Source organism: Astatotilapia calliptera, chromosome 17 (assembly GCF_900246225.1).
Source record: "Astatotilapia calliptera chromosome 17, fAstCal1.2, whole genome shotgun sequence".
Lineage (NCBI taxonomy): Eukaryota > Metazoa > Chordata > Actinopteri > Cichliformes > Cichlidae > Astatotilapia > Astatotilapia calliptera.
Genome location: NC_039318.1, coordinates 7,722,243 through 7,746,480, shown reverse-complemented (window position 1 = coordinate 7,746,480; position 24,238 = coordinate 7,722,243). Strand labels below are relative to the sequence as shown.

At 38.3% G+C, this 24,238-nt stretch overlaps 1 protein-coding gene across 1 annotated transcript; it reads left to right on the top strand.

Moving 5' to 3' along the window:
* The first annotated feature begins 19,692 nt into the window (after nucleotides 1–19,692).
* rgs16 (regulator of G protein signaling 16) lies at nucleotides 19,693–21,505 on the top strand. Its single transcript, XM_026147081.1, has 5 exons — nucleotides 19,693–19,841; nucleotides 20,057–20,140; nucleotides 20,253–20,314; nucleotides 20,479–20,645; nucleotides 20,733–21,505. The coding sequence occupies exons 1-5, from the start codon at nucleotides 19,798–19,800 to the stop codon at nucleotides 20,946–20,948; spliced, it is 573 nt and encodes a 190-aa protein (XP_026002866.1). The 5' UTR covers nucleotides 19,693–19,797; the 3' UTR covers nucleotides 20,949–21,505.
* Nucleotides 21,506–24,238: the final 2,733 nt, after the last annotated feature.

The window sequence follows — 24,238 nt, the reverse complement described above, 5'->3', positions numbered from 1 at the left end:
CTAACCTGAATGGTTATTACACATAGAAACCAGGTGTTGGTTTAAGCAACACATTTCAAGTACTCATTGGTTGAAATAAATTTATATAATAATTTAATAAATACAATTTTCCTGGATAATAAACAGCACCGGTTATATATAAGTCACTGGGTGGCCTACATGTTGTATGTTCTTTTCCATCTTATGCATCTATTCCCAACCCTCTCTTTGTGGACTTTGCAGCCCTGCATCATCCTTCTTATTTGCTTTCATTATATTACTCTGCCAAGTAGAGGGTGCTATCACAATAAAACATGGGTCACAGCAAGCAGCACAAATGTTGTGCAGGGTGTCTTTTTCAATGGGAAGAGGGTCTCTCTGCTTTATTTTCTCTCTTTTCAAGAGTTCACTGGATTTATGAATATTTCTGATATATTTTATCACTGAGGAAACTATATTGTGGTAATTATCATTATTGCTTTATTGCTCAGCCCTGCCACTACTTGTCTTACCTCGTCTGTGAAATAGACACTGTTGTATGCAGGTAATTATACCTGCTGTGGTAGTTTGTGTGTTTACAATGAACAACTAAGTGAGTGACCACTTAATATCTGAAACTGTGCCAAAATAATCAATTGCACTTCGATGTTGTTATTGCATAATACTGTGTATCTTAAACTGCAGGTAATCTGTCAGCTCATTTCACTCAGCTCAACAGGCAGTTTAGCTTTCACTTCTGTTCTAAATGATAAAAATTGTTTAGGCAGTCAAAGATTCCCGAATGAGATTCCCTTCATCATTTCTGGTGATTTGGTCGGTTTAAAATATGTTACTGAACTGTAATGAGTTTTTTACGGATTATCGACTAGCAAAAAAGTTTGCAAGTAGAGTTAAAGAGTAATTTAAATCCATTCTATAATGGATTGATACCCAATTAACCAAAACAAGCAGCATAAACAGCAGACGTTCCATCAAGGTTACAGTGAAATACAATGTCCTGCTGATACTCTTCCACTGAATTCCATCCAATCTTTGCTGAAAATAGTTTTCTGCATGATGCAATACTCAGATTTACTGTTTATATATTCTTAAACATGTACAGTATGTTAAACAAATACTGCATATAACTTTATTTATAATATGTCAGTGTGCTCCTTCAGCATTTGATGTGTTTCTGCATTAGATGTGCTCCTTAACCTACCAATCCTTTAAATGAATTAAATGCAAAACTTTCCTGAGCACTTAAAGAGTGGTAATATTTTCTTTAGTGCATGTGTACCACATAGGCCAGCCTGTTTGAAATGCCAGAAAACGGATAAAGACTAAAAAAAAAGCATACTGCCATATATGGTATGTTACTGTGCTCCACATGAATGTAATCTCCCTCTTCTTCTTTTTGCATTAAAAAAAGTTAATCTGCATTTATTGTTGCACTGTGTGACTTCATTCTCATTATACCAAAACGGTATTAGAGTTATGAAAATGCACTCATCCACTGATCAGACACACAGACAGACGGGTTGACCTCGTTTCCCAGCCATTTTATAACAGCAATGAAAGCAGACCAAAACATTTCTAATTAATGAGAAGCCACTTCTCCATCTGCATGATTCACACCTCTGTTAAAATTAAATGTTTGAAGAACAGATTCAAAATTGCAAAATTGTTGGTTGTTCAATTTTGCTTTTTGTATTAGAAGACTTTGCATGCTAAATATTCAGTAAATACAATCTATTGAGCACATGTGCTAATGACTTTTCAGTCTTTCTCACATAAATTCAAAGAAGTAAATGAGCTGAATGTAATTGAAAAAACAAGAGAAACGTACATTTCTTTATTTCTTTAAATTTAAATGATTAATTTTAAAAATGAAGCAATAGGACTCTTATGTATATGCCATAAACTAACCTACAAACATCCTGAACCACAAACAGCTACATGCAAACTTTATGTCATGATCAATTTGTCATGGTCCTGGGCCATGTGGGCCCAGTATTCTTAGTTTTCATGTATTTTTGTATTTTGTTCTTTATTTAGGCCATGCTTCCTGGGTTGATCTGTTACGTTGTTCCTTATGTGTTTTCCCGTCGTGACTCTTACCCCCTGTGTGCCCCTCTGTGTATTTATGAGCCCTCGTCTCTCTTTGTGCTTTATTCTATGTTTTCCCCAGCCCGTTATGTCTGCGTTCTCCCCGTGCTCTCTCTCCTCCTGTTTGAACCTCTGTGTACTTCCTGCTTTACTTTGCCCATCTCCCATCAGTGTTACGTTCACTCCTGCCGTGTCTTGTTATGATTATCAGTGTCACCTGTGTTCCCCGTGTGCATCCACTTCCCCTGATCTTCCCTCATGTGTATTTAGTCTCTGTGTTTCGTACAGTCTGTGTCGCGTCGTCTGTGTTCTCACCTCCATGTTTTCCCGGTCAGTCCTTGCAGTGATCATCATAGTCTGAGTTTTCTTAGTTTGTCGCAGTATTGGTTTTCCCAGTTTAGTTATAGTCTAGTCACGCCATCCCTGCTTTGTTTGTGCACTTTTGTCTTCAGCCATAATAAAGGCTCGCTTTCTGTTAAGTCCACTCCCGTCTACTCACTTGTGCATGCACCTGGGTCCATCACACACACCACCGCACGGCCTGTCTGCAGATCGTGACACAATTTTAATTCCACTTTTTATATTGAGCTTGAAATTCCCAGCCACATCAACAATTTCCATTTTGTTCTTTCTAGCAATAAACATCCTTGTCCAGAGAACAGTGATACTTCAAAACATTTAGAATTATTCTATAATCATTTGATGTTTGATATTTGATTATTTGATGATCACATTCAAGAATTACAGTTACCAGTTATTAAACTCAGAGTCGATCATTTTAATTCACAATAACTACTACTGCAATTCTAAACTAAATTAAAATGCGTGCTGATGGGTTAGGTATGGAGAACTTTGCTCAGCATCTTCACCTCTCATCCTATGCTAAGTAAGATTTTTTTAAGTTTTATCAGCAGTGATTCATATGATGACTGATGACTAGATGACTTAGGTTTTTTTTCTTTTAAAAGTAAGCAAATAAGCAAAGAGCAGAAGCATCGTCAAACATTCATGATACTATTTTTACTTAGTTGAAACTACCACATATACCTTGTATTTGGGGCACTCGGGTGACGCAGTCGCCCGCTGCCCCATTACACATCCATTTACTTTACTGTTGTTGTCAATGTGTTAGTCACTCTGGGAATGAAGAGCAGTCTGAATGTGGGACAGTGCCCTGTTCGGTAGACACAACACAAGCCTATCTGGGCCAGCAGACTGCAAGCAGTCAATGCATATCTCACAACGGAAGTAACTGCAAGCAGAGCATCAACTCAACACATTATGACCAGTCTTGTCAGTGGTTATGAAAGTGTAAATTACAGTAATGTAATTGAACATAAGAGATAGAGTAAACTACGTGAAGGTGTTCCTGGAGCTTTCGAAGCGATCCATTATGAGCCCTGTCTTGGTGCTCTTGCAGCTGTAAAAGCATTGTACTTGTGTAAAAATTGAATATTTTGTCTAAAAGGCAAACATGCACTTTTTAGAAAAAAAAAAAATATCGGGGCGTGTGAGTCCCTGTGCAGAAACTAGATTTCTACAGTAAATGTACAGGACAGTCATAAGGCTTTATATGCGTCTTGACCAGTTGTTGCTCTACAAAGATAATTTGGGTGGTTTGCAACAAACGGCAAATTGTGGCTCATTTTCTATAATCTTCTCCTATCTTTCCATCTATTCTTTCGCTTCAAAATATATTTTCTGTTTCTCAATCAGTCTGTATTTCTCTAGTCTCTTAATCAATAGTAAGCACAATACCCATGGCGAAGCATTGCCCTGACTATGGATAATGGTGAGGATGAGAGAACATTTAATTACTCCTCCTGTTCAGCCCTGAGACAAACAACAGAAGCAGTGTCGGGAAAACAACAAAGCATATTGGATTGCCTGTTTCGCAACAACCTGAAAAAAAAACCCATTTGTTTCTATTAGGTAACCTTCACTGGTAATGGGAGATGTACTATAAACGCGAAGATCCATTTTGTGCAGGAACACAAAAAATACAAAATTACTGGAACACAGAATGTTTTAGCCATGTGTTTTGTTTTTATGGTACATTTACTATGCATTTCAGTCCTCATCCCATACATCAAAACAAGGAAAGACTGATGCACCCGACTTTACACAGACCCAACGATGTGTAGTAGAGATACAAGCTAACTTGGGGATTGGAGTTGTTACTGTGAAGGAATATATTATACATTAATTGTTAACAGTGTTGAGGCTAACATAATACAAACTAACTCCTTAGTACTTTTTAATAACACAATATGTTTATTGTTCATTTAAGCTATTAGTTGTTTAATCACTTTTCAAATAAGCAAGCCATTAGGATTAAACATTTACAGCACTTCCCAATCCAATAGACTTCTTAGTCTGTGGCATTTTGTTCTTGCTCTCCTTGACATCGGGTGAATGCTTGTGCTAAAAAAAGGCACAGGAAAGGGCGCCTAATGATGATGAACTTATGTAACACACTTGATGTAACTGTTTGTAAATGCTGGATTTTGGAACATTAATGCATTATTTCACAGCAATACAGTGACATCATCAATATACACTTAATTTATCAAAGTGCCATACATTATTTCTTTTTGTAGCATTTAGCAGTGACAAAAGCGTATCCACATGAGTGGTTGGAAGCTGTGACACCAGGAACTTGCAAACTTGCTGCCTTTAAAATTATTCAAAGATGGGTACGAAGTCTGTGACTATTCAAATTAAGCTGCCATTTTGACACACCAAAGCAATTTTGGTGCAATAAACTGTCTGTTTGTAGCTGAGAGTGGTCAGGTTAGCAATTATAAGTAATCTGTTTAAGATAATAATGGCGAAAATCTACAAAAATCATAAACCTGTTACTATGTACATGCAGAGAAACTCACATTACACAGATATTCACATTCTTACAGTCAGAGTAAGTAAACATAAGACCAAAATCGGCCCCGCAATGACTCCAGTCCAGCCCACTGCATGAGTGAAGGAGGGCATAGATTTTGGACTTTTGAACAATAGCGTTGCTTTATCAAAAAAAGGAAAAAGAATGAATGGTGCTGTTGAAATTAAACCATTTCTTATAGAAAAGGTGAGTTATCCTATAGATTAAATGTAACAGGAAGAGGACTTTCACTGGTCCGGCCCACTTAAGAACAAAGTCGGCTGTATGTGGGCCATGATTTAAAATATGTTTGACACTTCTGGTCCAGCCAGACCCAGAATTGAAACTGAAATGTCTCCACAACCAGTGATGTAGCTGCTGCAGGATAGTGATTGATTGCCTCCTACTAGGTGAAACACTGAATTGCCTTCCAATCAAGAGTATTCACATGAACCTCTGGGTGACCAGTTGGTTGCTTATTTATTTGTGAATGAAAGCAAAAATATTTGAATGCAATCATTGAGCAACCCACAGTTTTTTTCTAGTCACACGGATGTTGATATTTTCATATTCATATTTTTGATCCAGTGTGAATGAGGCTGTCTTTAACGTCCAACTCTAAACACAAAGCAAGAAAAACGCTGATTTATTTTAAATTCACAGTGATACAGCATTATATCGGCTATAAGAATGTTCTTTTGTAATTTGGAAATCAAATTGTAACATTTTTTTATATAAGCTAATGCATTTGTGTGTCAGCTCCTATTTTTTAGTTACAACAGCCTGTAGGAGCAATAATACCTGCTGCTCTCTGATATTGTCATTGCTGACTGTTTGTTAGGATCTCCAAGGTAGCAGGTACATTCATACTGTGTGCATGTGATGTTGACAAGAGTCAAATATCAACGGTGTTGTTGTCTGGGCCTGATATTTCACAACCCAACCGTGGGGATACAGCGGGGAAAACAACAAAGCCATCCAGCTTCAAGTTAATGATTAGCAGTGATTTCTCCAAGGCATGCTCTGCTGGTAAAGGACCACATACAAGTCTGTCATTTCACTGCAGGAGGTGCTTTTGTTGGGGGAGCATCATATGTTATTCATTGCTGTGAAATCTGTTTCAGCTCAGCCAGATAACCCTGCTCAGCTCTTATTACAGTCTACATTTTCACAATATACACACACCACACATATACATACAAACACACACTTGTAAAACGGAATGCATTCTGAAAGGGTTTATAATACCACTGGCCTCTATCATTAGCACAGTATTGAATCTAGAGGGGACTGTCTGTATCTCTACTGTGCTCTTCACTTTATTTTTAGACAACTCAAATTAGGTCTGAACAAATGATTTGGAGTGTGGTAGAGTTTACTCCCCAAAATATTTTTCTATTATGTAACAGATAGACAAGAAACCAGCTCACAGATGAAACAGCACAGTAATATCACGTACAAACACAGTAATGGGGTAGTTTTAATATGGGAATGTATTTAATACATAATGAAAACGTAATGTGTTTATTATTAAATTGATTGATTGATTTTATTTTATTTTATTTTATTTTATTTATTTTTTCGAAGGCCTAGGCCCAGTTCTGTTCCTCCAAAGATGGATTCTGCCATTTTTGTGACATGTATTACTGACCTGTCAAAACATTTGGTAAATATATTTATGTTTCCAAAGGTTGAGTTTCCATTTTATGGCACCTGCAAGACAAAATGGCTTGGGACAAGCTAAAGATCATTATGGCTTCTTGATAGTGAATCCCTGTGCAGTGGTTTTTCATCTTGCTCCATCATGAGCTGAAAATTTTAATTTCCCCTTAGTTTAATTAGTAGACAAACATCTGCCAGATTAATGACATTGCCATCAATGAGAATTCACTATGAATTACCAAATGTTAGCATGCACCAGCATAAAGTCAAGTGACACGTGGGCATTGGTGGGCATTGCTTGTTTCACGCTGGTATTTTATCTTTGTGATTATAAGTGTGTCACAATGACTGACAGCTGTTAGTATAAGCAGTCGTTTTTAATCAGATCTGTAATGCCTGTAACTGTATACTGGTGCACCAGCCTTCTTCTATAGTTCCTAGTCACAAGTGATGAAATTTAAGAATGCTAATCATGTAAGCGGTGTAAACATGTAAATCACAATTAGAACTGAGGGAGAGAAAAAAGAAACTCTATAAATTAATTCATTTTATTCGAAAAACACACATCATCAGTTATTACCAGCAATGAAAAACTGAATTTAACAGATTGTCACTTCAAATGTCAGGACATTTTGCACATTGTAGGCTTGTCTGACCTCTTGCCCCTTGGGAGTAGTTACAGATCATAGTGTTGCTGAAGAAGGAGCACACTTCAGTAGTTATTGTTTAACAGTCACAGAGAGCATCTGGCTGGCCCTGCTGTAGGCTGCTTCTTTCCTCCCCAGAGAACAATCAGACAGATGAGCACCATGAGGCTCTTACATGCACAAAGCCAGATGACTCCCAGAGAGACCGAACATGACCACTACACAAATGTTGAATTGTCCAAGCACAAAATCCCCCAGCATTTTTGGTTCAATTAGTGAATGAAAAGCGTCTGTCTAGATAGAATACAATTTATTACAGAACTACAGTTGTCAGGTATCTTCACATGTAGTTTTCACACCTATACACTGTTTCACATCAGTGGGCATTACCCCATAATGTGATGTAAAAAACGTACAAACGTTGGCTTGTAATTCTTACAAATTAATAAAAAAGAATTCATAGTCTTTGCTCAACACTTTCTTGAAGCACCCTTAGCAGCAGTTAGAGCCTCAAGTCTTTTTGAGTGTGATGCTACAAGCTTGACACACCTACTGGCCCACCTTTTTGGGGAGTTTCTCCCATTCTTCTTTTGCAGACCTCTCAAGCTTCATCAGATTTGGCAGGTATCGCTGTGCAGTTATTTTCAGATATCTCCAGAGATGTTCACTCGGGTTCAACTCAGGGCTATGGCCGGGCCCCTCAAGGACATTCACAAGCTGTATGCTTAGTCCTGTTGGAAGATGAACCTTTACACCAGTCTGAGATCGAGCGTGCTCGGGAGCAGGTTATTATCAAGGATGTTTCTATACATTGCTTCACTGAATGTTTCAATGACAGCAACTAGATTTTAATTTCCTAATGATGAAAAACATCCCCACAACATGATTCTGCCACCACCATGCTTTACTGTAGGGCTGGTATAGGCCAGGTGATGACCAGTACCTGGTTTCCTCCAGGCATGACACTTGACAGTCAGACCAAAGAGTTCAATCTTTGTATTATCAGACAAGAGAAATTTATTTTTAGTCGTCTGAGAGTCTAGGTCTGTTTTGACAAACTCCAGATGTGCTGTCGTGTGCATTTTACTGACCACTCTACAATACAGGCCTGAATGGTGCATTTTTTGCATTATTCAACACAGTACAAATATCTATAGCGGTGCTATTAATCCTTATAGGACTGATGGGATACTTTCAGTAATTTATGTACAACTTGTCAGCAATCTACATTATGTGTAGTGGGGTGTTTTCATAATGTTTCATTGCCTTTACTAAATAACGACTTCTATCAATCATTCTCTTTCATTCTCAGGGTAAATGTATTGTTAAATATATAAATGATCATTTTTACAGTTTCTGAGCCAGGAAGCCGTGCAAACAGGTGAGGAAGTCTATGCATAGTGGAGCATATAAAAAAAAAAAGACAGCACAAAATCATTAAAAAAAAGGTTTGTTTGATTTGTTGACGTTTGTCTTATTTTGGCTATCCCTGTAAAACACCTCTTAGGCAAACCTCGTATACTGGGCAGATTAACCAGCAGGAATTTCCCTGGAATTCATCTTTCTGTTTAAATATTTCCATTCATGGGCTTTTTGCTCTCCTGTTCCGCTCTTTACTGAGTCACCACTCTGATGGACCTTCTGAAAAGAACAAACAAACAAACAAACAAACAAACAAACAAGCGGATGTAATGCCAGGAAACACTGGCAATGACCTGAGACTCAGATGTTTGGGAAGGGAGGGGGAGTTTCTAGCTGACCTTGTCTTCAACACAAACTGCCCATGAACACAAGCAACCAGATAAGCAGGAAAACGTGGGGCTGTTATTTGAAAAATGATTGCTACGAATTCATCAGCTCCTCGGGTGTAAAGTCATTCTGGAGCAACACAATGATTCACTTTTGGCTATACACTGACATAAACATCTATGGCCAGGCAGTACACTGAAAGCTTACACATCAGACAACTTGTTTAGTTAGTTTGAAGTGTCATCAGCTGTTCAATGTACTCTGCAGCTGTACTCTGCAGCTTAAGTGATTTACAATCAGCACCACATAGCGAAGCCAATTTAACCCTTGGTTAAGGCTTCATGTGGAAACAACAGTGCAATCCAAATTATTAGAATGAAAACCACCCATGGCAACCACTTTTATACATTTATGCTACGCTTTGTAGAGGATACAAGACATATATTACCTACCATGGTATCCATCAACTGCAACAGCAACTTTGCTAGCATGGACAGCAATGACTCACAAACAATGTAGAGGACCTAGAATATCCAACAGAGTGTCCCAACCATAGCTAGCTGTAAGATGACAATGACATTACCACCAAAGTCACAAACTGCAGACCAGTGGTCCCCAAACAATATGCTGGGAGGCAAGCCTAGCTGTGCTGAAGGATTTTGAAGGATGTGTATTGGTACAATATTCAACTGCACAAAATAATAATGAATTAATTTTTAATATTATATCTGTATTTTTATGGGCTCTTTTGTCAATACAGAGTTAAATTTTACACCCTAAAATATTTTTTTCCTAAAAGTATTCACAGTTAATTACCAGATGGTGGGAATTATTACAGCTTGACACGTGAAAGGACCCCATTGTTAGCAACTAGGAAAAAAACTGCAGGTGTCATGCAAGATCCAGATGCTGTACATGTGGTAAGTAACATCATCTAATAATAATAGCAAAAGTAGGTGAATTTCACAACATGTTACGTGCAGACACATGGACAAGAACACAGGTGTCTTTAACATTTTCAGCTGCCTTTTGTTCAAATTGAAAAATTAAACCTGAACACGTAATTATATCAAACGATGAAAAGTTTGGGTATGCCTCTCTGTGAACCTAATTAGAAGAATAAGAAGAATCTCTTTAGCTCCTTGACCTACTTTTTATGCTAATGGAAGCTTCGTGAAGAAAAGATGAAAAGATTTCTTATGAGAATTTCCATCAGGGTATAATTCACTATGAAATAACCAGATATTATTGCCTGCTGGTCATGTTTTTAGTAGGTGAATTTGGACCACAGTGTCATTTTTCATTTTCTCCTTGGCAATGGTAATTGCGAAGGCAGCAATGCAGCAGCTCATGTAGATGCGATAATCTCAATGCGGTCTTTTCATCGCAACAACAAAAACCTACACAGAAGTGAACTGTGAGAAGAGCATGCTGAGTCTAAGATGAGCTTTTGTCATCGACATATGAGGCTGAATGAAACCAAAAGATCTTGACTAGGCTTAAGATGGATAGCCTTTGATGTTAAATGACTTGCAATTTTAGGTTACACGGGGTAAAAAGACCAGCAAGTAATATGGACAGGGCTGTTTGCAGAGGTAAAGTAAGGCCCTGCAACTTAAGTGTCCTAGATTAGCCCCAGGTACATTTCTGACCCAGACACGATTGAGTAAGCTAGAGGTGAGATATGACCTTTGATTTAAAACTCACTCATGAAGGTAAATGTCAGTTCTGGTTTATCAGGACTGCCCTGTGGTGCATTTCCTGGGTGGTATTCAGTATTCTGATTTGACACAATAAATATGAATTGTATTTATTTTTAACACATGCATGCATGGAGACATTTTGTAATTGGAGCAAGTAGAATAATATATGTGCAGACAATATACACTTAATGCATCATTCTAATTTAATTAGTCCTAAAAGTAACATGTAGTATGCCTGTAGCCTCTCTCTTTGTCCCTTCTTGTGCTTTGGTGTGTGCCTGATGGCAGGAGTGGAGACAGGTGCACCACAACCTGAGCACAGTCTCGCCAGCTGCATCCACTTCCTCAATCAGTCCCACTTCCAGCAATCAGCTCTGCCACCACCACTGACTACAACAGACGCTGCTCATGCAATCATACTTGTTGGGTTTATATTTTATTATTCTCATTTGTATTGAGAAATATATAACCATATATACTTAGAGGTTTATAATCGATTGTGTAGTGATAGGATGTGTGATCCTTAGTGGTCAGCAAAGACTGTGCTGGCATCCACACCTACATCCTGGGAGCATGGGAGAGGTCGTACCTTCTTTTATTGTTTTATGGTAGGATAAACAAATCTATGTCTGTTTTAGTCTAAGTGCCTTTTGTTTAGATGAACTGCTGGACTTCAAGACCAGCAGGTTTAGGGAAGTCCTTTATGAGGTCACATCTTGACCCCCCCACACACACACACACACACATACATACTTACACAACGCACAGGCAAGGTACTCTTTGTGTGTGTGTACACGTCATATGTTAATGAACCTATGTATATTCATGTAACCTCAATAAAAGAGCAGTGTTACGAGGGAGCGGACAAGAGCAACTGGGGTCAAGCGAAGGACCGGCGTTTGTCCAGTTGGTCTTCCTTGTATACGAGAAACATAAAGAACTTTGCCTGCTTGTGTCTTGCTTGCTGTGTAGTAGAATCGTCTTGAACGTTCCAGCGAATAGGTTTATGCTACAAACCTAACAATACTCATGGCTTTCTTTTTCTGACTGGGGTAGACAAAGTTGGCTTTACTCCCATTTTTGTTCCCTGTGACCAGAGCTGCGTTAACCTCTACTCATAGACATTCTGGCTCATCAGCCTCAGCTCTTATGCTACAATCGCACTAGAGAAAACTGTAGTTGGAGTTTATGTCATGACTGGAATTATTATGACTTTGTGCAATTTCTGATCTTGTTGCCTTTCAAATCATTGGTTCCAAGATGGGAACCAGGTATCACAGTCATGTGCTGTCTTCAAAGCATCAAGACAGTAGTAAAACAGCAATATGACAGTTAGTCTAAAGGCAGTCTGAATTGGGTCAAGTTGTCAATTACATGTGATCTGTTTGTGATACTGATTAAACTTCACATTTCTGTTGCCTTCTACATGCACAGAAAGTCAAATCCTGAGTACAGCCAGGATCTCATATATTTGAACCTGAAATTTAGAAAGTCGTTTACAAATAGAGATGTAGTTGCCGCAATTTAACATCAAAACCTCATAGGTGCTCAGCATCACTGATTTTTACAACCAGTTGAGTCAAGTCTTCTATTGCAAAGATGCACATTTCAGACGAGTTGCACTCATCAGCACAGACTGACTCGAATGTATTGTAACATGTAGGCAATCAGTCTGCACCAAATCGCAACAGCAGTTGCCTCAAAGCTTACTATATTGTAAGGTAAAGACACTACAACAAGAATTAAACAGGAGTTATTTCAAACCCTTGTGACGGTCAGTCTGAGTCAGACAGAGATTGTTAGAAGATAGTTTGAGATTGAAAGTGGATCAGCATGCATCACTCTCAATCTCTGTGCAACTTCTTGCAACTGGGTGCTGAGTGCAAATTATTCAGTGCAGTTACTGGGCAAACACCATTTTTTTTCTAGTCACAAGGAGATTACTATCCTATTTTTACTCTAGTGTGAGTAACCTTTTAAAAAACATTATAACCGCACATTAATTCATTATTCATTCATCCTTTTTACTTTGCCTTTGTTTGATAGCTGTAAAAAAACCACCTCAGAAATTAATGATTAAATAAATTATTTTAATTAATAGGATTTTTTTCTGTTCAAACCTGAGAAATTGAATGTAATCAGTTGAATCCATAATCTTAACATTAAAATATATATAGCAAAGAAAACGTTACAATTCCTTAAGAAAGAGGCTATGCAATGTGGAAGGCATGGTACACACTGAGTAAGTTGACAATTTTGCAGTTTTTATTCAATCAAAGATAAAAAAATAATAATAATTCTGCAATTTAAATTAAAATGATTAAATAAAAACCCCATACATGAACATAGCAGAGACAATGTGATACTATCATGTGGTATATCTAGTGGTTATACTTGGATCCTTCCAAGCTCACTTTCCCTCAGTCTGTCCTCCCAACATCAACCTAATCTCAGCCCCAGGTTCCAGTAGTAACTGTAGCCTTAGCTCCTGGTCACAGACCAAAAGGCTGCAACTAGACTGGTCTTTATACTGGTCTGTAGACTGGTCTTAATTTTGCTCATAGTATACATCAGAGTTTTTACGAAAAAAACCCAAAAACATTTTACCAACAAAAGGGGGCATACCCCGAGCCCAACTCAAGTCTAACCTATAATGAAACCAAAAACATCTCTTAATCCTGTCCCATTCAAGTCTCTGTGGGATGCATCTACTTGACATGTAGCTCCATTTCTCAGGGAGGTTCATATCAGATTTCGTGGAAGGTTAAAAATTGTTTCTAGTTACATGGTAAGTTACTAAATAGCTGTAACAACTATAAACTAGAAAATCCAGAACTCTTTCAAGAAATCCTATCCTAACAAACAAAAACCAGACTGTAATAAAAGTTTTAAAAATTCTCTTTATATTTTTCTCATTTTGATTGAGGACCGAGGCATGAATCTTGAAAATGTTTAATTCTTTGGTTGTCTCTTGTCATAACACAGCCAAATGATAAGTACTGTTCTGAATAAAGATTTTGTCTCCAAAGTAACGAGACTGTCTTATTTGTTGAGGCAGAGTGTGCTGTTGAGGAAAAGGAAACAAAGCAACATGTTTTGAAAAGATTCTGTTGCGATATTGTGCATCCACTGAATAGCTCTGCTCTGCTTGAAATGGAGATTTGACCTACTGTCAGCTATTTGCCTCTCACTGAATCCCAGGTGTAAATAATAGCACATCATTCTTATAGAATATGCATAAATAGCACATCATATCCATTTTGACTACTAACTTTTACACCATTTAAATGCCACATGAATAGATATAAGCTAGGCAGTTATACCTCAAGACTACATGCCATAAAATAGCACACAAAAAGTAAAAAAGAAACAAATGCTCAATACAATATCAAATGACTTGCATTTGATATTGTACTGAGCATGATGAATGCATGTTATTCTTACACCATTACAATACACCTGGTAAATCATGATATCATAATATAGTAGCTGAAATCAATTCAAAGCCTACAGATGGCATAAACAGTGAAGAGAAGTGATAACCTCCTCTGAGATTGCTCTGAAGCAGAAATGTTCAGTCATTTACTCTGTGTTTTTATTAAGCTAAAGCCCCCCCAGATATATCAAATGACCTTTTGTGCGATCAAAGAACTCTCTTAAATCACTTGTAAACTAACACTCTTTCTAAGTCTGACTACTGGGTAAAGACACCCAGGGGCTTTCTGAGAAAAGTGTCTGTGCAGTCTCCATTCTGTGAGCATTAGTGGGTTTTTTTATTTTTATTTTTTATCTGACAGGAAGTCTGAGCTGTAGCAGTTTAACAACAGGAAAAAATGACCAGCACTTTATAAAGAATATGTGGTGCTGTTGTGAAACAAAGGAACGAAGCTCGAGGGCATTGCTAGCTGACAGATGATCCAAACTCATGGTTAAATTCAATTCACCAAAAGAGTTTCAGGGAAATCAGATGTTAACGCCTTCTCTCTCAGCTTTATCTCAGCATCACATCTGTGCTTTATTTATAACACTGGAAACTATTGTATGAAACATTAACATGTTCTGGTGAATATTATTCTCCTGACCTGAATTATAGCCATTAAAATGCCTCAGTTTTCTGCTGTAAAAAGCAACAGAAAACTGAGGCAAAAACATTGTAACTGCTCGGAGCACTTTCTTGCTTTTTTTGTCAGAAGCACATAGTAGTTAAATCCTTGTTTGGCTGGAACAGTTGTGTAATAGTCATCACAATTAGCTAGAAACCTTTCATAATAATTTTCAGTATCAAGTACTAGCATCACCCAGCTCCAAGGACAGTGACTACCCAACTTCCAAAAATGGCCTTTGGTCAGTCATAGTCATATTTCACACCGTCTCCTACATTGTCTCATTTCCGGCTTTGTCACCAGGATTGATAAGAGCTGTGCTGACATCACCGTGACTGTATGAGTAGGTGAGTGGGTAGCCGGGTTCCCCCAGGCTTCTCAGGCAAACCTTTGTTCTTTGATGGCACCAAATGGCGCAGTTAAATCCTCCCCAGCAAAATTAGTCCCCTCAGTATCAGCTGACTTAACCTAATCAGTGCTGCCTGGCCCTGGCACACTGTGAATGTTTTTGCTAAAATGTGTTTGTATCAAAGGCAGCGTGGTTTGCACTACTTCCTTTTTAGGGATATTCTTGGACTAAAATGTCTTATGGGTCATTTGTATTGTGCCAAACAGATAGTCCAGATAGTGCTTTTCCAGATATCAGGTTTCAACTGAAAGCACTGCCTTACTGTAAGAAAAGGAGCATCATTTAAAGTTAAGAAAATGCAGATTATTGTTGGCAGGCAATTTTCAATCGCTGAGCCACATTACGCCTTTGCATCTGAGGGTCATCATTCATGTAAGACCAAAAGGTCACTTAAAAAAAAATACAAATTGATTTTGTATAAAGCTGCCAGCTGGGAAACCATGGGTCCTGACATTTATGTACAGGGTGGGCCATTTATATGGATACACCGTAATAACATGGGAATGGTTGGTGATATTAAAGTCCTGTTTGTGGCACATTAGTATATGTGAGGGGGCAAACTCCTCAAGATGGGTGGTGACCATGGTGGCCATTTAGAAGTCGGCCATCTTGGATTACGTTACATTGAAACCAAGTGTTAAGGTTCACATAATTGAGGAAGGAGAGTACAAACAACCAGGTCCAGAAGATCTTGGTCAAACAATTGATTTTAATGAATACACGCATGGGAAGACCACTGTACGCAGACAGCACTTGATCTTCGACTTAATCAAAGCATACACAGATTTTTATAGCATCAGGGTTTGAATTAACGATGCCCCTTCATATGTCACAGACAGAATATATACACACGTCAAATCAAAACCACAATGACTTTTAACACAGTTTAAAAGAACGTTGTCTTCGTCTCGTCTGGAACACGAGCCCCACATCCTGCCAGACGCTGTTCCTCTTTCCAGAGACAAACATGACCAACTTCTCACCTATAAATGAGTCTAACTAATGTGTTTGTGTGTGTATGTGTTGACCTTACATGCCCTCTCATCTCACCCGTTGCACTTCTGACCTTTTACCAGACCAGAGGCTCATCCTTATGTGTAATAACCTAACTGAAACTACATGTACTATGTTGAATAAATGTTTTAATCAAGAACCTCTACTAAGAGCTTAGTAAAAGAATATAAAAGTATAACAGACAATTTGAATAACCTAGTAATTCAAATAGCCTCGTCTAACCTGCTCCTCAGAATAACTTAGACTCTGCTTTCACTTCTGCTTTCTCTTCTGCAAACTCTTCTGCAAACTCTCTGCAACTTCCTGTCAACTGCTGCACTTGGTCTTTCTAAAAGACACACACTGTTTAAACCTCTGAATACAATATCAATGCTGCAGATTCTATTATTAATGCAAGGGTAATGATGATGATTATTTAACAATAGCAGTAAAATAATTTCCCTGCTCCACACAAGCACACCATTGTTTTTCTTGTGACATTACCAATAAGTTTGATGTGTCACATGGCACTCTTCCTATTGAAAAAACAAAAGTTGTATCCAAGATGGCCGACTTCTAAATGGCCACCATGGTCACCACCCATCTTGAGGAGTTTGCCCCCTCACATGTACTAATGTGCCACAAACAGGACTTTAATATCACCAACCATTCCCATGTTATTACGGTGTATCCATATAAATGGCCCACCCTGTACATACTGTTTTGACATGTACCACCCGCCTAAAAGTTTTCAAAGACTAAACACACCCACATATGGCAACAGCACTCCCCAATGGCAGTGGCTGCCCCACGGCCGGGCAGTGTACCCTGCTCCACTGTTCAGGAGTACAACAAAGAGCCCAAGTCACTGAGTCAGCCAGCAGACTCCCCCCGGGACCTATCGCACAGGATGCAAAGGTTCAAACCCAGTGCCAGACATCACAGGACAACTGCACAGGTCCCATGTGTTTGCCCTGAACAGAGTGATCAGTGTATAGTCCTGCTGATGTTCAGTAGTTCATAGCTATGTATCACTGTACTGCTTTTGCTAATAACTACAGTTATTAACTCTTTCAAAAAATGTCACATGAATTAATAGTTGGTGTTGTTCAGAGAAGGAATTGTAGAATTATTAATTAGTTGTCAGGTTAACCTCATGTATGTCATGTCTTGATGCTGTACCTTAATTTATCAGTTCATTCTAAGCATGTAACAGCTTAATAGGTCTAATAAGATTCCAGGCTGATATGTGATTCCTTGTTAAACAGTAAAAAAAACGAAAAAAACCAAAAAACACTTGGAAGCTGAATATCCTTCTTTGTATAATGGTTTTTATTTGAAGTGGTTTAAAATACTGTTATGGTGAATCTAGCTGTTTCTTGGGAATTCACAAGTGACAATCACCACAGTGGGGTTTTTAATCCTAGGGGGAGGGATGTTACCAGCAGAGGCTATTGCATTTATCACACTGCCCTTGTGGGTACTCAGTTCCTTGAAACGCCCATGGCTGTAACCTTACATAAGTAGCACATTACAAAGTTCCAACTGTCAGGAGGAAACCCAGATTCTAATATTTGTTCTATTGGTTCTAGTTATAACACCAGTTATGTGCCTGTCCTTTTTTTTTTTACTGTAATATGAATATGACAAACAAATCCCAGATAAGCAACTCCCAGCTTGCCATATGGGAAACGGTCTAGCTTCAGCTTTATTGTGTCCTGCAGTTGGCAGTACATCCACCCTGCTTTCAGGAAAATATAATTAAACAGAGTGAATATCACATTTCCTTCCCATAATGCCCAGGAATGAACACCTTTATCTGCCTCATAAAGAGTGTAAAGTGTGATTGTGTTTGCACCTAGAGGGCATTGAATCAGGGAAAAAAACAAAGGAGGTGTCGAGAATCAATTTGACAACACAAAATTTTAAAAGGACAAATGCCAGTTGAACATTTTACTGTCAAATTAAACCCAGTGATGTGCAAAAGAGTTTCTGTGATGCTGGCAGTCACCTGTGCAGTGCCATGCTTATTATTATTATTATTATTATTATTATTATTATTATTATTATTATCATTGCATTTAGCAACTTGTTTTATTTCAAAGTCTGTTATATAGTGGACTCAGTGTTGGGGAGTAACGGAATACATGTACCGCCGTTACGTATTTAAAAAGGCGAGTGGAAAAGGACGAGTTGTCATCAAGCAAAAACGGGAGCTGGAAGCATGTAAATATAACAATAACCACTGCAGCCAAGAAGAGTGCCTGACGAGCCCAGTTGTAAGTCAGCTATTAAGACTCGACTGTACACTGTGTTCGTGTTTTCCTCCGAAAACAATAAGTTTCGTTGGAGCAGTCTTTCAACGCCTCTCTCTGTCTCTCGCAAGCAAAGTTGACCCAGACAACAAAGTAAAGCTATTTTTCGGCTATGAGCCCAACACGGAACCCGCCGTATCAGAGGTCCCTTTACTCCGGGTTCGGAGCCGCGGACCTTCAGTAACAGTAATAAATCACAGCAATAGTACATTCAGCATGATAATATATTAAGTAATCCAAAGTATTCAGAATACGTTACTCTCATTGAGTAACGTAACGGAATACATTACAGAATACATTTTGGGGCATGTATTCTGTAATCTGTAATGGAATACATTTTAAAAGTAACCTTCCCAACACTGAGTGGACCTGATGTTTAGTCTGATGGAGTTTACAACAGAGCTGTATATCAAGAACACATGCAGTATGAAGTGATCAGATTTGATTATTATTTATTTTTTAATCTTCTGCTTGTGAGAGATTTCTTGCTGGGATTCTGCTTTCACTGAACTTGGGTATGTTTAGTGTAGGTATAGTGTGTTGTTTTTCTTTGCATTCTTTTTTCCTTTTTCTGTTCTGTTTTTTAGTCTTTGTGGAACAAACTCACATGAATGTCAGTGGCAATCTGCCCTAATGACTCTTTAGGGAAGAGCCACAGCTCGCAAGGATGTGATAAGACCTATGAGAGACCCACAAAAATAAAAAGCTTTTTTCATTTGACCTTGAAGCCTGTTGTATTATATGAACTGTCATGTTAAAATGTATGTTCCCTTGCCCAAGACTATTTTAAAGGCTGTCAATAAAAACTAATTTCACAAGCACCAGTGCTCTCTTAGCACTAAATAAATCCATGAGCTCACCACCACCAACACCAGATGTGTTTTTTCTACTTGAACACTGATGTTTTTTGTTTTGTTTTGTTTTGTTTTGTTGGGATTGTTCATGGAAGAGGCAGAGTGGTTTGTTTTGGTTGTGGCTGGTTAAGGGAAATACAAGAAAAACAAAGTGGAGAATATCAGTAGCATTTATCTTCTGACAGTAATTTCCCAGCCTTGTCCTTGCATATACTCTCTCTCTCCCTCTCTCTCTCCCTCTTTGTGATTGGCTGAGGTGGCTGATGACACATCACAAGCAGGGGCGGTTGAACTATAAAGCCTCTGTACTCACTCTCTTCAGATACAGACAATCTCGCTCCATACTGAGCTTTACTGAACAGTAATTTGAGCACCACAAAACCGAAACACCACCCCTACCAGCTCCAACCTGCTGCTATGTGTAAAGGACTAGCATCACTGCCTACCTGCTGCTTGGAAAGGTATATTAAGCTTCTTGCAAACACTGATGTTTGGGGATTTGGATTAGATTATAGAGAACAGCTTTTTCTTTATCACTGTACATTTGCATGTGAGCATCTGAGAAGCTAAAATACAATGTAAGTTTTAGTTTGTGCAAATCTAGATGGCTTGTCAATGGGTATGCCATCAAGGTCTTGGTGAAAAATGTAAATAATCTGTTTTCTCTTTGTCTTAGGGCCAAGGAGCTGAAGGCAAGGCTGGGAAGTGTTTTGCAGATCCCCAACTGGAATCTATCCTGTTGCAAAATAGGGAAAAATAAGTAAGGCTCATATACACAATATAATACTGCAGGGTGCATTTATTGCCATTGTGTGTTTGGTCAAAATTCCAGTTTGAATCTAATTTGAAACTAATGCTTCATTTGTTTTCAGGCCAACCCTGGAGGAATGCCTAAGGTGGAAAGAGTCCTTTGAAAAACTTCTTTCCAGCAAATGTAAGTAAAGTCTCAGTTTGTTTCTTTTATTGTTCTGTGCCATTTTCACAAAAACAAAAGTGCATTCAAATGTGGGTAAATTGTGTGGATGCACACACATACACATTCATCCACTCTGGGTCCATTATGTGCAACGAGTAATCACATTTCCTCTATTTCTGCAGATGGACTGTATGCCTTCACAGCCTTCCTTATGTCTGAGTTCAGCGAGGAGAACATTGCGTTCTACTTTGCCTGTGAGGAATACAAACATATCAAGTGTCCTGCCAAGCTAGCTACTAAGGCTAAGAAGATCTATGATGAATTTATCGGCAGCGAAGCTCCCCGGGAGGTATGTAAATGCCAAATCTCAAAGAAGACGTAGCCATAAGTGGTCAAAAAGAGACTCAACCTAATATCTTGTGTCCTTTTTTTGTAGATTAATATTGACCACGAAACCCGTGACATCACCAAAGCCAATATGCTGGCCCCCACACATTCTTGTTTCGACATGGCCCAGCACAAGATCTACATGCTCATGGCCAAAGACTGCTATCCACGCTTTCTCCGCTCTCCAGCCTACAGAGATCTGGTGTGCCAAGCCAAGCCAAGCAACAAGGCCAGAAATCTGCCCCAACAGGAGAAGAAGGCTTGAAATCTGTCGATGAGCCTAAAAGGGATTTGTTAGCGATCGCCTTAAGATTTGAGAATGGAAGGGAAGTCTGGCACAAGGTGCTTCATCGTGAAGCATGTGCTAATAATGGTACAGATGCTGAGTGCTACATGAGAGCAGCTGTGGATGGGCCTATAGCGTAGTAGCCATCACTTTGAAGATGGCAACAGAATGGGAAAAAAAAAAGGAAAATGAAGGAAAGCTGAAGGCTGATGCCTGAAAATGGACTGCTGTCGATACAGCTAGAGTTTGGAAAGCAAAGTAAAGAAAGAGTTCTACTAAACAGACTGAGTGACAATCAAGCAAGAGGCCAGCACATTTGGAAAATGCACTTTTCTTAGCCATTAGGCAAACTTTTGTAGTTGTGACGTGCAATGTCTGTCAAACTTGTTCACTGTATGTATTTGTATGGGCATGTGGGGTCCTTTATGATTTTTATGTATTTACCTGTATGTATATATTGCATTTTTAATCAAATATGGAAAATAATGTGCAGTTTAATTTATACTATAATATTTATATGACTGTTTTTTTTTCTACATACCAAATAAATTAAATTATTTGAAAAACTGTGACTATTTCCTAAATGTGTTTTTCTTACTGAACAAAATCATGGTTTAAAATTACTTCTATAAGATTATTTATATTCAAATTATATTTGCTAAGCAACAGCACGATGGGAAAAAAATCACCCATTGTAAAAGCTGATGGGTACTTTAAGTGTCTTATTTAGTCTAGTGACATAGACGAGTCATCAAATGTCAATATGTGGTCAGGCACAGTTTGCTCATAGTTGTGCAAATACCCAGAGTATGGATGTTTAATCATTCATATTATCTGGTGTAGAGGTAACAATGATATATTTTCCCTCTGTCATGACGAACTCTGCAGCTAATGTTGTGCACAACTGTTATTCACCTAGGAAACTGCTCTGCTCTAAAATGTATCATAAAGAACTCAGACAATGACAGTACCCCCCTGCTTCTAGCTTTTGTCCCATAGTGTGTAAATGGGAATGAGCTTTCTAGCAAATAGGAAGCTCAAGAGATGATGACAGCATTAACGCAACAGCAGGAGCTGTAAAAGTTTATTATTACCATAGACACTGTTTGCACCCAACATCAACATCAGGAAGTAAATGACAACGAAGCTGCTACCAGTTTAGAGCGCAACCACTGCTGCCTGTTAACCAAATAAACAGAAGCTGCAGGAAAAAGAGCTGCAATGCCATCCAGAGTCTGCAGTAGTTAGGTAATAATGACTCTGGTTATGATGGTGGTTATATAATTTGTTCTCATTAAAATGATAAATACTGTCGTTATGATTGCTTTGGTACGGTCCACTGTACAAAATGTGTCTGAATGTCTAGTTTGTGTATTCATATGTCATCAGTGCAGAGTGGAGCCATTATTAGGTGGACAACAGCTGGTCCACAGACCTGATCCATATGAATATAGCATAATGCCGCCCCCTTCTCCATAGTAATCCTTTGACATTTCTATCTAGCTCTAAGCATAGCAATGACCATCTGTAAAACTGGTTAGGGGGGTTTGTACGTTTTGGCATGTTGTGAACAGTGCAGTGGACATCCAGAAGTATATCTTCAGTTATCAAGGCAGAAATAAGCTTGAATTAATGGCCTTAGTTGAAAATACCCCAAAACAACATTTGTATGGATATAATATGTAAGGATATACATATTAGTAAGAAACTAAGTACATTTTATTTATATGGTGCACTTAAAGCCAAAGTGTTTTAGAAACCCATTTATTCCATTTAGTTTTATTAGAAAAGATTTGATGGACCTTCACTAGCAGGATTCAAAGTAATCGGTTTACCTCTGCATCATTAACAAGCTTATCTTTTTAGGCTACATATAGCTTTTATTGATATTATATAAAAAATTGTCTGAAACAACAACTGGTTGATGTATAAGACTAATCAAATAAGCTTCTTTGAAAGCAAAGATGGATATTGGTTTTAATTTTTGGTTTGAAGTTACGGGGAATTATGCTAATATTATAGAGAAACCATTGTTGTTTCCTGATTTCTTAGTTTTATGCACATTTGTCACACATGTGTTTCAGATCATTCAATAATATTTTGTAAAAGATTAAGCAAGCAAGACAAATACAGTTTTAATATGCCGATGTTGTTTATTAAGGAAAAAGATATCTAAACTTATCTGGCCCTGTGTGAGAAAAGTAATGGCCTAATATGTTCAACTGCTCTTAAAATAATCGCTAACGCCTTGTTAAATTGTGAATGAAGATTTTTTGGCGAGCTCAGCTAAGTTCAGTTCACTAGCCTTAATCAGGCCTGATTACTGCCAGACCTGTTGAATCAAGAAATTAGTTGTGAAGTAGGCTGAAATATCTCAAAAAGCAACATAACATGCCATCATCTAAAGTGACAGATAGGAAACAAAATTTCTTTATCAGTCAAGAAAGTGTTGCAAAGCTATTTCCAAGGCTCTGAGATTCTAGTGAACAAAAAGTCATTATCTACCAACGGGGGAAAGAGGAAAACCTTCCTATGAGTGGCAAGCCTACCAAAAGTTATTCCAAGACTGGATCATCTGGAGATCACAAAAAACTCAGAACAACTTCCAAAGAATCTCGGGCTTTACTTGCCTCAGTTAAGGCCAGTGTTCATGAATCCACCACAAGAAAGAGACTGGGCAAAAATGTTCCAAGTTCCAAGGTGAAAGCCACTGTTGACCAAAAAGAACACGAAGCCTCATCTCACAAGAACCTCTCAAGCCTCCGCCAAAAGAACATTCTGAGAAGACAAAAGCTGAACTTTTTTGGAAGTTTTGAGTCCCATTACATCTATTGTAAAATAACACAACATTTCATAACAAGAATGCCACACCAACAGTCAAACATTGTGGTGGTAGTGTGACAGTCTGGGGCTGCTTTGCTGCTTCAGGACCTGGAGGACTTGCTATAATTGATGGAACTATGAATTCTGTTCCTAGCAGAAAATCCTGAAGGAGAATGTCCGGTCATCAGTTGGTAACCTGAAGCTCAAGCACACTTGGTTTATGTACAAAGACTGATGAATGATCAACACACACCAGCAAGACTGTCTCTGAATGGCTAAAAACACCCCAAAACAAATGTTTTTGAGAGACCTAGTCAAAGTCCTTCAATTAAATTAAATCAACCTTAAATCTGATTGAGATACTTTTGCAAGTTCTTAAGCAGGTCATTGATGTTCAAAAACTCTCCACTGTGGCTGAATAAAACCAATTATACAAAGTACAGTAA

Bases quoted from the DNA above. Each gene is read 5' to 3' on its own strand.
- rgs16 (XM_026147081.1), top strand. From the start codon at position 19,798: ATGTGTAAAGGACTAGCATCACTGCCTACCTGCTGCTTGGAAAG. The intron at 19,842-20,056 runs GTATATTAAGCT...TCTTTGTCTTAG, and splicing joins CCTACCTGCTGCTTGGAAAG to GGCCAAGGAGCTGAAGGCAA. The intron at 20,141-20,252 runs GTAAGGCTCATA...ATTTGTTTTCAG, and splicing joins TGCAAAATAGGGAAAAATAA to GCCAACCCTGGAGGAATGCC.